This window comes from Eptatretus burgeri, chromosome 7 (genome assembly GCF_056783735.1).
Source record: "Eptatretus burgeri isolate ZD-2024b chromosome 7, Ebu_testis_v1, whole genome shotgun sequence".
NCBI classification, from domain to species: Eukaryota; Metazoa; Chordata; class Myxini; order Myxiniformes; family Myxinidae; genus Eptatretus; species Eptatretus burgeri.
In genome coordinates, this window is record NC_140967.1 from 108,500,952 (window position 1) to 108,518,806 (window position 17,855).

The 17,855-nt window shown below is 39.9% G+C and overlaps 1 protein-coding gene across 2 annotated transcripts in view; it reads left to right on the top strand.

Moving 5' to 3' along the window:
• The window catches only part of LOC147024067 (neuropilin and tolloid-like protein 1), a 110,475-nt gene extending 92,993 nt beyond the window's left edge, over nucleotides 1-17,482 (top strand). For both annotated transcript variants that reach the window (XM_085890239.1, XM_085890241.1), the window contains exons 8-11: nucleotides 4,951-5,182; nucleotides 12,483-12,596; nucleotides 13,020-13,319; nucleotides 15,774-17,482. In XM_085890239.1, coding sequence (XP_085746365.1) covers nucleotides 4,951-5,182; nucleotides 12,483-12,596; nucleotides 13,020-13,319; nucleotides 15,774-16,537 — 1,410 coding nt within the window. In that variant the 3' untranslated portion in view covers nucleotides 16,538-17,482. The remainder of the gene's footprint in view (nucleotides 1-4,950; nucleotides 5,183-12,482; nucleotides 12,597-13,019; nucleotides 13,320-15,773) is intronic.
• The last annotated feature ends 373 nt before the right edge of the window (nucleotides 17,483-17,855 follow it).

Sequence of the window (17,855 nt, forward strand, 5' to 3'; positions counted from 1 at the left end):
AATCGCCTCTACCATTACCTCCGAAACTAGGCAAGCTGTTTGAAATTTGTTTGCGGGAGTCAAGCCGGGCATTAGCACAGATAATTTATCGCAAAGCTGATACATCACAATGACGTCATATTCGTTTTTATGACGTCAAAATGAAGAGGACGAGGATCTTAGCTCATTTGAGCTTGTTTATTTTATAAACAATTACATGTATAAATGACAACTATTATTATAAATCCTGTGGGTAAATGTGCTTCTGGAAAAAATTATCATGAACTAAGGTTCTTGGGTAATACAAATGAGAATATTGTAAATTTGCTGAAAAAGCACCATGTAGTTCGTATTGTATTAACAACAACCAGAGCAATAAGACCCGGAGAAGTAGAAGGTGAAGATTATTACTATGTTTCAGTAGAGGAACATATGCGATTGAGGAATGAAGGTCAAACATTTGAGGAGGTTTCTCTTGGTACAACAAAATATTCACATTGTAAGAGTGAGTTAAGGAAACTAAAATCTGGTGGTCTTGGGATATTAGAAACTAATCCAGAAGGAATGAGACAAATTATTAAACATCTGAGTGGTAATGGCGTTAAGATTTTATCATTCAGTTTTGATGTTGATGAAGAAACTCAACACAAACGTATGAAAAGCAGAGATACAAGTATTAATGAAGAAGAAATTACAACTCGTATTAATTTTAATAAAGAATGAAATATTTAAAGAAAAGGATTTATTTGAACACATCTCATTTAATGATGAAGAAAAGGAAAATTTCCCTGTTGACTTTATAATTCAGTGAATGATATTTTCCAATAAATAAATGGATGCGAAAGAAAGAGCAAGAAGAATTAAGGAGCATCAAGAGTTGGTTTCAAAAGTTGTAAAACAACAGGAAGACATAAAGAAGAAACACAGACGGAAACTAACGGGTGAAAAAGCATTTGAAAGATAACAAGAGAAAATTTTTAAACCACTTTTAAAAACTTCCCAAGAAAAAATTATAGATGCTTCCACAGTTCCCACAATAGAATATACTCCGACAAAACTTCAAATGTTAAAACATTTCAGTCAAATGACGAAGGAAGAATTAGAGCATGTAGTAGAATTAGAATACGATGATGGATTATTTCAACAACTGGAAGAGATTAATCAACCCCCTGATTATATTGTGAAGGCTCTTCAAAACAATGAATAATTCAGCGGATTCAAAAACCAAAGCAGGACTCATTCCAACAGAACAACCACCAATATTTCATCTTGTTCAAGAAAAGGGATTGATATTTAATGATGAATTAAGGTTCTTGAGTTCTGCTCAATCTCCTGTTAAATTAACTCTGAGATTAAAGTTTCTTTTCACAAAAGATGGAAAACAAGGTTCAACTGTGAGGGATGAATCAAAGTATTTTGATTAACCATTGGATATGAAAAATAAATGATGGTAGAACATATATATTGATCTGCTGGACTCTCTTAATTATAGGGTTAGTCTATCTGGTAAAAGAAGGAAGAATGAGGAGAAACACATTATTCAGGCTTTAAGTATCCTTGGTTCAGGTATTAGTTTTCTTCCAAATGACCCATCACAATTAGTTAATAGACTTATTGTTGTTAGGCAGTTAGGGTTCTATTCTATTCTATTCTATTCTATTTTAACCTATTCTAACCGGGCCATACACCGGGCCCAGTACAACTGGTACTCATTTCGCCGACCTCGGAAGGATGGCAGGCTGAGTCAACCCCCTGGTGTTTTCGACTTTGTATATATATATATATATATATATATATATATATATATATATATATATATATATATATATATATATATATATATATATATGTTGTTGTTCATCTTCCGGCTGCTCTCGTTAGGGGTCGCCACAGCGGATCATCCGTTATGATCTGCATACTGATTTGGCACAGGTTTTTTTTTACGCCGGATGCCCTTCCTGACGCAACCCTGGTCGCCTCTTATTGAAAGGAAAAGATTATATTATTGATGATGTTGGTGTAATTGACTTTGATTAAAGTTTTTTTTAATTTCTTAAATAAATGGAGGAGAGAGTGAAGACATCTCAAAGGATTATTTATGTTTTAAAAATTAAGATTCAAATGTGCATATTGGAAACTAAAAAGGTTTTCGCACTCTGTCAGAATTTTTCACATAAATAAATGAGTTATTGTCTAAAATGTAAAAAGAAAACCAAGAGTAAAATTATCTCGTACGTTAAAAGTAAAAATAATTGGGTTATACAAAAAGGTACATGTTCGGTGTGTGGCTCAAAAAGAGTGAATTTGGCACCAAACACAAACGAGGGGGAGATATGCAAAAGTTTTGATCAGGAATTAATTTACAATAACCGGAATACCAGGGGAATTACATCTCCCAGGGTATTCTTTCTGTGGTCCAGGAACAAACTTGAATAAAAGATTAGATGAGGCTGACAATCCTAAACCATGGAGCAAACCTATCAATAGGGTTGATGAAGTGTGCATGAGGCACGATAATGATTATGGAAATTGCACATTGGAAGAAAAACATGAAGCCGATAGAGAAATGTTGTATAATTTGTCTCTGATACAAAATCCAACCTTGAGAGAAAAAGTTGATAGGTTCATCGTGAAGAAGATGATCAGTACTAAATTGAAACTTGGGCTTGGAAATTCAAAAAACTTATTGGCTCTAATGATGTCATTAAGATTGAAGAGCAATTAGCTGATGAATTACATAAACCAATAATCACAAAGTTTCATAGAAGACAAGTTTATTCCAAGGAAGTTGATTATATCTGGTCCACTGATTCAATTGAACTCAATTATGATAAGGGGTACAAGTATGCTTTAACCTTTATTGATTTGAGGAGTAGATTTGCGTGGGTTGTCCCTTTGAAAAACAAAACAGGTAATACTCTTATGTCAGCTTTCCAACAGATATTCAATAAAAGCAAGAGAAAACCAAAAAATTGTGGACTGATGAGGGTATAGAATTCTACAACAAAACATTTATGAATTTTCTTTAAAATAACAACATTAGGCCAAAAAAAAAAAGGTTGCAGGGCGTAACCCGCCCGACCCTAAAAATTCCGCTGACCCTACGGTTTTTTTTTATCGATATCAAGTATCTTGTTGATTGCGATCGCGATCGCAAAAACCCGGAAGTGTTTCGGACAGAACCCGCTGCACGCTGCGCTATGCATATGTCATAGTTTAGCTCGCTTCGTGTGTGTGTGTGTGTGCGAAACGGCTCTGCATATCATCTGTACGAGGGAGAGATATTGCGCCTCGCTCGATCAGTATGTCGTCTGTTGTTCGTGACCAATGCTCTGCCCCTCCAATGCTTTGTCTACCATGTACGACAGTACGCCACTGGCTGTTGTAAAAACTACAGTCAACCTTGTCTAAGTCGAATCTGTTAGGACTGAAGAAATAGCTTAGATTTAAAGGTGTAAAAACAAAAGAATACAAAGAGAAGAGAACTTGATAAGATCTTTGACTTAGGCAATTATTCGACTTATGCAAGTTCGATTTAGGCAAGGTTCACTGTACTAGTTTTTTTTTTGAGTGGGGGGGGGGTCGCCGACAAAAAGGGGGGGTACTCGAGCCGAGGGAGATTTTGGGAGGGATTTATTTAAAAAAAAAATCCCTACCTACCTACCCTATTTTTCAGTGACCCGTTACGCCAATGCAACATTTTTTTTTTTTGGCCTTACATTATACAGCACCTTTCATGAAGGAAAAGCAGTTGTTATTGAGCATTTTAATCACACTTAATTCTCTGAATAAGATTGAATTAGAACGAAGTTCACTTTGGTAATAAATAGCCTCCTGTTGATGACATCATGTGAGATTACACAACAATGGGGTTTACAGGGTGTGTCCCACATCGGAAATGAGTCGCATTTTTGCTTCAGTTCTCAAGCAGTCTGACGAAAATGAAAAGGCTTGCTTTGAATGATTTTGAGAAAAAACTTACATAAAATAACACATAATGTTGAATTTGGAAAGACCATGAAAAATAAGAGCATTAAGAGAAGTTTATCATTTCATTTCTGCTCAACAAAGACACTTAAACCAAGAACCAAGTTCCAAGTTATTATTTGTGAATATACTCGATGGAAATGAATGTTGTAAGAAAATTAAGTTATTCCCTAAAGTAGAACATGGACAAATATTCGTTGGTTCGCTCTTTGAGTGGAATGAAAATATGAAAGGGAAAAAGTGCTTTAATCAGTAGGTCTCAATCTTTCATAGTCTCAATTTTACATTTGCTTGTATGGGAGGGAAGGGGAGATCTGGGGAGAAAATCAGTGTCCTATTTTGGGCTTTTGGGGCTTGAGTCAGAAAGTTTTCCCCTTTTCCCCATTCATTTGAATGTGTGTCCCAGAAACCCCATTTGTCATCTACTCCCCACCCCCTCCTTCCTCTCCTTCCCCCATCTGCCCTCCTTCCGAGCTCCCCCACCCTCCTTGTTCCCCCTCACTCCTCTCTCTCTTCTCTCTTCTCTCTTCTCTCTTCTCTCTTCTCTCTTCTCTCTTCTCTCTTCTCTCTTCTCTCTTCTCTCTTCTCTCTTCTCTCTTCTCTCTTCTCTCTTCTCTCTTCTCTCTTCTCTCTTCTCTCTTCTTTCTCTCTGTCTCTCTCTCTCTCTCTCTCTCTCTCTCTCTCTCTCTCTCTCTCTCTCTCTCTCTCTCTCCCCTCCCTCTTTTTCTCCCCCCCCTCCTCCCCATCTCTTTGTATTCCCATCAGTGAAGCGATGGGTGGTATTTGCCTTGTAAATGATATATTGTGGGAATAATAAGATGTATGAATGACCATGTACATTGTGCAATGTTTTATTTGCCATCGAGATAACATTTCATCATATTTTCTCGAATATTGCTGACAATGTGAGATTTCTTTTTAATTTCTTATGCAGAAATGTGAGATCACAAATAACACTTATGGATGTCACGTGATTGCCCGCAGCTCTACCTCAGGTTCTTGAATTACCACATGCACGATTCAAACGAGTGCAAAAGGAACTTTGTTGCAGTGTATGAGGGGAGTCAAGAAATCAGCAACCTGAAGGTGAAATTCTGCAGCACCGTGGCAAGTGACGTGATGCTGAGATCTCCCCACGCTGTGGTGCGCCTGTGGGCAGACCAAGGCGATTGGAGAGCCACACATTTCACCATACTCTTCACCGCATTCCTCGACCGTAAGCTTGCCATACGCCTCAAGCTTCGTCCTTGATGTCCCATCATCTCGTTCTTCGTCTATCTCATCTTTTAATATTCATCCTTGCCTTTTTTGCATCACTCATTCTGATTTTCTAGATCGCATGCTCTTTCACATCCTATAACTTCAAGATAAAACTACATAATTTTACCATCTTAGCGGGAGGAAGAGCCTGCTGTTTGTGGTGAGTAAAAGAGACCACGTTGAAAGTCTCACCTGCAATGAAACCTCACCGTAGATTCGCAATACAAATACCAAAGATAATGTTAAATCTGATGTCACAGCCAATGGTTCGACGGTTTGATTCCATCACCAGAGCTACTGAGATGAGGCTACTGTTTGTGACAAGTTAAAGATCACGTGAAGTGCCGAGAAAAGAAAAACATTACATCCTTGACAAGATTGAGACGCTGAGTAACCTGGAGAGTGGTCCGGTGGAGCACAGACCTCCGCCAGGCTGAATAGTTAATGCTTTTTGTCCCACTGATAGGCCGGATCTGAATCCAGGCCTGAACAAAAATCTTATCAGCTTATTCTTGTTACCTACACAACTCATCCACCAAGTTTGGTCGTACAGTGCCTTCAGAAAGTATTCACACCCCTCGATATTTTCACATTGTGTTGTGTTTCAGCCTGAATTTAAAATGGATTAAATAATAAAAAAATTGGTCACCGATCAACACAAAACACCCCATAATGACAAAGTGAAAACATGTTTTTAGAAATTTTTACAAATTTATTAAAAATGAAAAGCTGAAATGTTTTGCGGTAATAAGTATTCAACCCCCTGACTTTGTAGAAACAAATTTGGCAGCGATTACAGCTTCGAGTCTTCTTGGGTATGTCTGTATCAGCTTTGCACATCTATATTTGGGGATTTTCTCACATTCTTCCTTACAGATTTGCTCAAGCTCTCTTTGTTCTTGATTGGTATTCTGCTGTGGTAACCAAAGCATTTATGATCATTGGTATCTTCCACGGTGAGGCTGAGATTTTGGGTCTCTCACTCTCTCACCGCAGGCAGGTCAATGGTCTCTCTCTTTTCTGCCGTATTCTCTCTGGCCTCACCCTCCCCCCCCCCCCACTATTGTCTATCTCAGACTTCTACGGACAGTTCCTTGGACTTCCTGTTCGAGTTTCTGCTCTGACATGCACTGTCAACTGTAGAACCTCATATAGAAAGGTGTGTTTCTTTATAAATTACATCCAATCAATTGAATTGGCTACAAGTGGACTCCAATCAAGTTGGACTCCAAGGAAATTTGATTCACCTGAGCACAATTTGGAGTGTCATAGCAAAGGGGTTGAATACTTATTGATGAAGGACATTTCATATTTTCATTTTGAATTAGTTTGTAAAAAATTCTAAAAATGTTTTTACTGGTATTAAGGGGTATTTTGTGTAGATCAGTAACAACTTTTTTTAAAATTTAATGCATTTTAAATTCAGGCTTGAACACAACAAAATGAAAAATGTTGAGGGGTGTGAATACTTTCTGAAGGCACTGGAAGCCATCCACAATATTTTGAGATACCATGCAATATATCCTCTTTGGTCCTATCTCTCAATGGTGAAGAATCACTTTAAAAATTTTTTTTAATTTATTGTCCGGATCTGGATCTTCACCAAAATCTAATCAATTCTTCCTTGTCACACATCCAACCTCTCCACCAAATTTTGGCTGAATCCATCCATAACTTTTTGAGATACCCTCCTCACAGACGTGGGAGGTTGTGAAGAGTTGTGGGAGCTTCACTATGACAGTTAAGCATGCAGATTGTCCCCTGATGGGCTATACATTGAGAAACAGTATCATTGGGGGTACCAATCAATACAACAAATATGAGGTCCAGAAAAACGAGTATTTACAGGTGGATGATGTAACAGCCTGTAGAAAACAGTATGCCAGCCGGTGGTGCTGGAATATCAAGCCTTGTGGCAAAGATTGCCATTTTCTGGCTCGGGATGATAATGATTCTCCAGGCCTTGAATTGTAGTGTTATGAAGAAGGAGATGAAAAACTATTAAGCGGAGAGGCATGTTCTATCACATTGTAAATGAAAGCCTTGTACACCATGAACAATAACAGCACGCAGCACCAAGGAAAGATTTGGCATGGTGTGTGAAGCCCAAGAAGACTCCTGACCTTGAAGGCCCCAATTTATGTATTTATTTATTGTTTATTTTTCTGTTGCACAGCCAAAATCTCGGCTCATGGAAGAGCAAGGTGATGGAGGATAGAATGATGTATCACTAATATTGTGGCAGTCAGACAACAGATAGACACAAGCAAGGGAATGGACGAACAGGAAAAGGGGACAGAAGTAAGAGGGTTAAGTAGGAGGGTTAACTGGGGTCGAACAGAGCAGGGGCAGATGTTGAGGATGCTTTGAGGTGAGGTTGTTCTGACCACTTAAAGACCTTGAGGGAGGGAAGAATGGGATCAAACTGGCCTGGGAAGGCAATTGTACACGTGGTTAAAAAAAGAGAGGAACAAAGACGTGAATGTGAGCAGTTAAGCTGCATTTTAGTAGTTTCAGTCAGAAGAGGTTAATGCAAGAGGAGGGACAGGGTAGTGTCAGAGTGATGAAAGTTTAGCGAAAGAAAAACAGAAGAGAGGAAGTAAGAAAAAAAAATAAAAAAACAGAGGCCACAAACCTGTCTACAATGAGAGAGCAGCAGGGTTTCTGTTCCTCATTTGTCTCAATTATGTTAATCACATTTAAAGGTGAGAAGTGTGCAGCAGGTGCAATGGTCCACAGCAGAGAGAAGTCGTCCATTGAGCTCTGGGAAAAATATGTTTGAAGGCTGTGAGAATTTTTTATTTACCAAGGAAGGACTGGGAATGATGGAAGATGTCCAGTCTAACTTGACTTTGGAAGCCATCTTTGATCTATAGTCTGGCCAAGTGAAGTTGTGAATCGTGGTATGGTCCAGAGGTTCAAAAGACGACCTCCTCTCTTGATTGATCATGAAAATAGGTATGTGGGGTTATTTATCGAACCTTCTCATGTGACGGTGAAATGTGACACTGCCTCGATTGATGTGAGACACCTGTATTGATGTGACACTTGTCCAGATTGATGTGACACTTGCCCGGATTGATGTGACACTTGCCTCGATTGATGTGACACTTGCCTCGATTGATGCGAGACTTGCCTAGATCGATGTGACACTTGCCTAGATTGATGTGACACTTGCCTAGATTGATGTGACACTTGCCTAGATTGATGTGACACTTGCCCAGATTGATGTAAGACTTGCCAGATGGATGTGAGACTTGCCCAGATTGATGTAAGACTTGCCAGATGGATGTGAGACTTGCCCAGATTGATGTGAGACTTGCCCAGATTGATGTGAGACTTGCCCAGATTGATGTGAGACTTGCCCAGATTGATGTGAGACTTGCCCAGATTGATGTGAGACTTGCCCAGATTTATGTAAGACTTGCCCAGATGGATGTGAGACTTGCCCAGATTGATGTAAGACTTGCCCAGATTGATGTAAGACTTGCCCAGATTGATGTGAGATTTGCCCGGATTGATGTGAGACTTACCCAGATTGATGTGAGACTTGCCTACATTGATGTGCGCCTTGCCTTGATTGATTTGAGACTTGCCTTGATTGATGTGAGACTTATGCAGATTGATGTGACACTTGCCCAGATTGATGTGATTCTTGCCCAGATTGATGTGGGACTTGTCCCAATTGTTGTGAGACTTGCCCAGATTGATGTAACACTTGCCTTCATTGATGTGACACTTGCCTAGATTGATGTGAGACTTGCCCAGATTGATGTGATACTTACGCAGATTGATGTGACACTTGCCCAGATTGATGTGATACTTGCCCAGATTGATGTGAGACTTGCCCAGATTGATGTGAGACTTGCCCAGATTGATGTGAGACTTGCCCAGATTTATGTAAGACTTGCCCAGATGGATGTGAGACTTGCCCAGATTGATGTAAGACTTGCCCAGATTGATGTAAGACTTGCCCAGATTGATGTGAGATTTGCCCGGATTGATGTGAGACTTACCCAGATTGATGTGAGACTTGCCTACATTGATGTGCGCCTTGCCTTGATTGATTTGAGACTTGCCTTGATTGATGTGAGACTTATGCAGATTGATGTGACACTTGCCCAGATTGATGTGATTCTTGCCCAGATTGATGTGGGACTTGTCCCAATTGTTGTGAGACTTGCCCAGATTGATGTAACACTTGCCTTCATTGATGTGACACTTGCCTAGATTGATGTGAGACTTGCCCAGATTGATGTGATACTTACGCAGATTGATGTGACACTTGCCCAGATTGATGTGATACTTGCCCAGATTGATGTGGGACTTGCCCAGATTGATGTGATACTTACGCCGATTGATGTGACACTTGCCCAGATTGATGTGATACTTGCCCAGATTGATGTGGGACTTGCCCAGATTGATGTGAGACTTGTCCCAATTGTTGGGAGACTTGCCTTCATTGATGTGATACTTACGCCGATTGATGTGACACTTGCCCAGATTGATGTGATACTTACGCAGATTGATGGAACACTTGCCCAAATTGATGTGATACTTGCCCAGATTGATGTGGGACTTGCCCAGATTGATGTGAGACTTGTCCCAATTGTTGGGAGACTTGCCCAGATTGATGTGACACTTGCCTAGATTGATGTGAGACTTGCGCAGATTGATGTGACACTTGCCTAGATTGATGTGACACTTGCCCAGATTGATGTAAGACTTGCCCAGATTGATGTGTCTTGTTCTGATTGATGCGAGACTTACCCAGATTGATGTGAGACTTGCTTCGATTGATGTGAGACTTGTCCAGATTGTTGTTCGACTTGCCTAGATTGATGTGACACTTGTCCAGATTGTTGTTAGACTTGCCTAGATTGATGTGATACTTGCCTAGATTGATGTGATACTTGCCTATATTTACTGAAATTCTCCAATGGTCAGACCAGCATCTGATCGTTTCAACGTCAGCAGCAAGGGAAGTAGCCTCTATTGGCTGTTTGGTGAGCTGCATTATTTAAGGCATTATGTGCAATGAGATGCAAGGAGGAAAAGAGCAATTTTCTGAGCATCAGAGATGTAATCCATTTTTATGTGAACCATGACACAGCTCACTACGCTGCCTTCACAGAACTTGTTCTTCCTTGTTGAGTGAAAGTCACATTGTTCTTGAGGCAGTACATTCAATGCTGAAGATGGGGGCAGATAGTGATGGGTATATATCCGAGATTTTGGAGGCAAACTGAGTAAATATATTCAGCCTTATCTCAAGCAGTGTCTGTTATGAAGGCATTCCTGTTGACGGAGTGCATGTTGGGAGAACATACCCCAGAGATAGATTATACAAGGCACCATTCAGACGTGAGGAAGGGTGACGGTTGAATCATTCAGCTTCAGGGTTATCCAGATGATCTTTTCTAGTTCGTCTGCATGGATGGACACACACTTGTTTGAGACCTTTCAAAATATCCCAACGTTACTCTTTATCAGGTTAGCCTACTATGATGGGAAGACCAGCTGCTTAAAACATCAACTCCCTTGTAACAGTATGCAATCAATATACTAGGACCGTCAAGATGGATAATATGGAGATATACCCAGTTCATTAAGATCCTGGCAGATGTTAAAGTCAAGTAGCTCCTGAATTCGTCCTCTGAAGACATGCTCACATAATTCCATCTGTGTGTTTGCTTGGCACACCTTTTGGTAAGATATGTGAAAGGACATCCATGAGATCCATGAATCAACAACACAAATTAAAACTAGAAAGCATCTGAAATGCAAAGCCAGTAAACGTCCACTTTGTATTCGGATTTCTTATTTTTTGTCAACCCGCACATATGCTAAACATAATGAAAACAGCTAAAAAAAAATACCAAAAATGATGATATCAGATAACCTTGACCTTTTCTCCTCAAAAGCAATTGGCTTCAGTGACCAAATATGCAAACCCTGCCCAAATTTCAAGTCAATCAGATAGAGATTGATGATTTTATGCAATATGACCTTTGACCGTTTTATGTAAAGAAGAAACAAAAACAATCTGCTTCTAGCTTTTCATAGGTGAACCAATTCAGTGACCTGGTATGAAAATAAAAATTCAGGTCAATCGGATGAAAATTGATGACTTTTATGTGACATTGGCCTCTGACCAAATTATTAATTTGTGTTCTCCATCTTCTCATAATAAAGCTTTCTTGAAAATTTCATGACAAAAGCTCAAATGCTAAAAAAAGGTTATGGCCTGGACAGAGGCACACACACACACACACACACACACACACACACACACACACACACACACACACACACACACACACACACACACACACACACACACACACACGCAAAACTCCATCTCGTGCTACATGGAGGATTGCCTAATTAAAGAGTTCATAGAACACTTTGCTCCGTGCAGTCTTGAGAAACAAGGATATGAGAAACAAGAAACCCCAACAAATTTGATTGGTTGTGATGACATAAAATGCCCCAATATTTTATCCAAGTACTGTACTGATAAACAGAAGGGTTTTGAAAGTGCCAAAATGGCGATTTGTGTTCTACAGTGTCCAAGTTTATAATTCAAATTAAAAAAAATTAAAGATTTTAAAGGTTGTATCAATTTTTGGAAGTTTACCGCTGTCGATGGAGCGTCTTTTAAACCACCTTATTTAACATGTGACATTAGTTCTTCATGCCTGCTGTTTGTGTCCTTTATGATGTCCTTAAAAACAGTAAGTTTCCTGTTTGGAATGATTTTCAATTTTGTATGACTGCCAGACAGGCAGAGTTTTTAAAAAAATCAACAAATAAATTTCACTCCTCTCTATGCACGTGTGATTGATTGGGATAAATTCAGAGCCAAAGTCCTGTTAAACATATTTGTTTTGCGATTTGTGGTCAAAATATAACATTCAATACAACAAGACGATTCTTCCCTGAATTAATTTTTTTTAACAAGTAATTCCTGCAAACACATCATCACAGGAATGAGAAGGACATAACATTATAAATCTGTAAATATCAATAAGGGTCCCAAACTGGGACTTGATAATTATGGATAGTTTAGAATTATAATTCAGACATCAATTATGTTTCTGGCAGCAATTTGACAATAACATTGATTATCATTCTGATTAAAAATCAGATATTGCGTTGACTCCATGAATAAGTGTTGAATTGGTTCATCAGGATGTAATTGCCAGGGCACTGATAATTATGATAATCATGGCACTGTTGCCCTCGTCTTGCAGCACCATGCGAAGGAAGCATGTTCTTCTGCCATAGCAACATGTGCATCAACAACTCAATGGTGTGCAACGGGCAGCAGAACTGTGTCTATCCCTGGGATGAAAAGCATTGCCAAGGTACGAGGGATCTTAGAAATGGGATTCAGATTTCTGTGATTTAGCGAGAATGTGCCGTGGGGGTACACGGCAAAGAGGGGGGAGGGGTGCGAAGAGGCAGCTGTGAGAAGGTGATGAGGTGCACAGGTGTTTCTTCAGCGATATTGATAAAAATGTGCTTGTGAGTTTGATGTGAAAGGTTAGAAGGTAGTTGTTAAAACACATCAGGCGGTTTCTCTGGTAGAGGGTTTTGAAATGTGATCTTCAACGAGGTCAGCAGGTTCTTCTCCTCTATCCTACCCATTTCTGCACCAATCACTTAGTCTCTTCTTATATTGTCATTTCTTCCCTCAATAAAATTTCTTCTTTTTATTCTTTTTTTATTATTATCCTTTGCACCCGCTCTCCCCCCACCACCCCTCCCCCTTCACTGTCCCCACACAGAGAAGCGAAAACGCTCAGTGTTTCAGAAGATGACTCCAGCCAATGGTACATTGGTTGGTGTCTGTGCTGGAATCGTCGCTCTTCTAATCGCCTTGTCCATTTGTGTCCAACTGCGCCAACCACGAAATAAATTCTTGTCTCTCCCTGGTGAACAAACCTGTACAAATGTGGGTTCCACCACTGGATCCCCACAACAGACTTCAGAGCTTCAGAAGGTCTTCGGTCCGTCATTGTATGACTTGCTCGGAGCGGGGCACAGCGAGGACAGGACTGAGGCAGTCCGTGGCAGATGTTGTCAGGGTGAGTGAAATGATCGATTCGATGGTGAAGCATCACCACCACCACCACATCAGATCACTGATCACATCAGGACAAGTTATGACAAAATTAGGTGGAGTTATGACAAAATTATTCACGCAGGCATGATGAGCTCTATGGCCTCCACCTGTGCCGGATTTCCTTGTATTCCTTGAATGAGTTGATTCCGTGTGGATGTTCAAAATCACAATTCATTTGCAGTCAGAGAAAATGATCCGCTTCCTAAGAAGTGTTTGTGGGATAAATGTCATCAATGTTAATTTTGTTGGAAAGTTATCCAGAATGATTTGTTATTGTTGTTGTTGTTTTTAACATTACTGGAGGATTTACCAGTTACATTTACACACAGAGGGACTTGAGATGAAATGTTAACCAAAAGTTATTGAAATAAACATTGTTTGTGTGGCGAGATAACATTAAGAGAATCTTTCATGGTTATATCTTTGAAAATACCATTGCGAAAAAGAATAATACAGTACTCACAAAAATAACAACAATAACAATGATAATAATAATAATAATCATATTGTATTTCCATGTACTGTCCTGTCCAAAAGAAGGAATCACATTTATGATGTGAATCGGAATTGCTGAAGTGGAGAGCGGTTAAACCGTGGTTCATCGAATTTCTAAGATGTGGTTTGTTCCTCTATGCATCAATTTCATTCTGCATGAATATCCTATATCAATAATCTTCCCCAATGGCTGATTTTTGCCAAATGAAATCTTTCTCTTCAGTGGTGGCGCTACTGTAGTTGTAATCCATGCAATAGTTGCAGTAATGGTTTTTGCTTGGGACAGGCAGTTATAATTACCTCCACCACGGAATGTGGACGGAGGTTATATTTTCACCCTTCTGTCCATCTATCCGTCTGTCTGTCTGTCTGTGAGCAAGATATCTCAAAAGGTGATGACGGATTTGAACGAAACTTGGTGGACAGTTTGGGTGTGTGTCAAGAACCAATTGATTAGATTTTGGTGATTATCCAAATCTGGATTGGAGAATTTTTTTTAATCGACAAAGAGATTCTTCATAATTGAGAGATCGGACCACAAACGGTATTTCAAAAAGTTGTGCATGAATTCGGACGAAATTTGGTGGAGATTTTGGGTGTTTGGGAAGGTTTAACTGATTAGATTTTGGTGAAGATCCAGATCCGGATCTGGATGCTGGAATTTCTTAAGTGATCCTTCACCATCGAGAGATCGGGCCAAAACTTGGTGGACAGGTTGGGTGTGTGACAAGGAAACATTTATTAGATTTTAGGGAAAATCCAGATCTGAATTCAGATATGATAATTATTAATTTTTCAAAGTGATTCTTCACCAGTGAGAGAGGGGCTAAAAAAAAAGCAACATTTAGCATGATATCTCAAAAAAAAGTGATGGATGGATTTGGACAAAACTTGGTGGACAGGTTGGGTGGGTGACAAGGAAAAATTTATTCGATTTTGGTGAAGATCCAAATTCAGATTCAGATACGAGTGTTTTTTTAATTTTTCAAAGTAATTTTTCACCATTGAGAGATGGGGCTAAAAAGGATATCTAGTATGACATTTCAAAACGATGTGGACAAGTTATGACAAAACTAGGTGGAGTTATGACAAAATTATTCATGCAGGCATGATGGGCTAAATGTCCTCCACCTGTGCCGGATTTCCTTGTATTCCTTGAATGAGTTGGTTAGGTGACAACAAACAGATTAAACTTGGAATCGGGTCCGGATTCAGATCCAGCCTATCAGTGGGATAAAAACACAATGCGCCGAATTTACACAAGACGTTTAAGCAAGCGTTTTGCCAACATGTCCTGAAACCGTAAACTCTGACAAAAACTTATGTTCACATACTCACCAAATCGTTTAACAATCAATGTTCACATACACACCTGACTCCATTTCACAAATGATGCCAAATACAGAAGCAGTTTATCATGAGAACACAGTGTACCAAGATCAACACCTTCATAATATTATCAACTAAAACATGGCTGCCAAATTCGGACTTGTGTATATTTAGGAGAATTTAAAATAAATGGGGAATGGTTGCTGAAGCAATTACAGGATGAAAATCTTCAAGTTTCATCAAGACATGTCTGTCTGGAACTCCATCAAGGGTAACGAACGTTCATTGGAGTGAAAGACAAATCCTTGTTTAACCCTGAATTAAATGAAAGGGCTATTCTTGAAGGACCATCACTTCATGGAAATTATAGACACCAATTAGTGATGATATATCATAATTACCATTTGTGGCTGGCAACATTATGGAATGGCAGATGTTTTCACTCCAGCATTCCTTCCATCTCATTCCTAATTCTCGCTTTCTCCATATTCATCCTCCCTTTCCTTTCATCCCTCAAATATTTCTCTCGAATCTTCTACCCCTTCCCTCGAGGATGCAATGTGTGTATAAAACCCTTACTTTGTCTTCACAGGCAATGACGATGATGCGATATGCTGTGGTAAGACTTCACCACCTTCACCCAGGCTGGCCTGTTTCAATGAAAGAGGACGACCACGAAGCAAAGTGGGACAAAAGTGTCAGAAGTTCGGCACTAACCAGAGGCCGAACCTCCGCCGTTCTTCCTCTCTCACCTCGTATTGCTATCACAAGTATCCACAAAACACTGACTTGCAGGCAGCCCACATGCCTGATTTCAGGAAAAAAATTGAAAGAGGCAGCCATGGGTGCATGGGTCATTATCACGACACTTGTGTGGTGATGCACCTTCAAGACTCAGAACCACAACCGTTCGTGGGAAACTGCTTACCTGCTTCACAAGTGACTTCCTGCAAGTGTAGTAGCAGGATGGTGAACAAGGTTGAAGCACCTTTCCATTGCACATCCTCCTGCCCAGCAGCGAGTGGCTGTCACAGTGCCGGATGCCCAGCAGTTGAAGATCGTTTAGGCTATGGAAGCTGTCCCATGAATGTACACCGGCTTCCTGGGAGGGCCTATGTTGGAACACCATCATTATTGCCATCTCGTCGGCCACCAAAAATTTCACGACGGCCACCGCAACTTCATCCAGAGGCCCCAACGTGCCGCGGTGCATCATCACGACAGTGTGGCCATAACAACAGAGCCACTGGTCACTGGCTCTCACCAACTTTTGACAACCTTGGTAGTGAGTATGAATGTGAGTGTGGCACTAATTTTGAGGCAGTTGTCCATCGCTCAGCTTCCATGGACTTCTAGAGAGGTGAAATCCTTTGTCATTGCCACAATGCCTTTTGTTTGTCACATGATACCAATATTTTCGTGGAAGACATCTGTTCAACCTCATAGGGAATGTTTTGTAGCCTTGGACTGCAATTTAATGCTTAATGAACGAATGGCTGGAGAATTGAAAGCAAGTAATCCAGAGACAAAAATAAGTAGAGGAACACGAAATTGTTGTGAAAGACATGTTCAGAAGCGGTGGAGGAGTCTCGGATCTACGTCGAGGGTCGACCGTAAAACGATGAACCAGGCACGTACATGGTAGCCGATCAAATAATCAAGGCCATCCATTGGCTTACTTTCTGAAGTGTGGCTGCCGTGAAGGACACGGGATAGGTTTGAGGTGAGGACACAAAAGGTCTATGAGGATGGTGCCAGCGAATGGAACTTTGATGAATGTTATCAGCAAGAAAGAAATGAGTGGAAATGCTCAAAGCAAGTGGAATTCCTTTGTGTCTCTCACTAGCACCGTTCCAAGCACTGGATCCAATGGTAATTTAAGGTGCAATACTCGAGCGGGTGTCGAATGTGCATGAGTTTTGAAAATGAAATTCTTATGGAGTTTCAAATAGTCATTGGAGGTTTTTATTGGATTATTTTGGAATAAAAGTGCGAATAGGACAATAAATGTACTTTGCTAAAAAATTTAAAAAACGTGTAAATCTATTAATGAAAGCAATAACATATTGCAGGCAGAAGGCTGTTGCAATACCATTGTAATGCTATTTATTTCTACTTTAATATAAACTATGGATATATGTGCTAATGCCTCTGGTCATGGAATTTGTCTTATTTTCGTGCATTTAACCGAATGCTTTTGAAATGTTCGATTAATATTCCGCCATATTCTTTCACGCCTTAACATCATGTTATTAAAGAAAATTAAATTTTACATTTTCCCAATTATTTCACCGAGTTCATGACGTCTGTGATTTCACTGATGTTTTCCCTCTGGAGGGAAAAGTATTTGTTTTTCCTTCATGCGTTTCATTAGCAATCAAAAACAATTATAGTCCATCGCATTGGCACAGCGGCCACGTGACATCACAGACACAAACTTAGCACATTGGATGCCAATACGGCATGGCAGGTGCCAACTCGGTATCATTGACCAATCCGTCATCATAGACATCAAGTCGGGGTCATGGACATCAACCTGGCGATATGGACATTAACAAAGCAAACTGTCACGTTTACAGGACTGTTGACGTGGACCTGCTGCACCGAAGTAATGTGCTTCACGAATGGCCAAATTAAAGGGACTTGCATTTGAGCGGTTCATGTGCTTTACCAC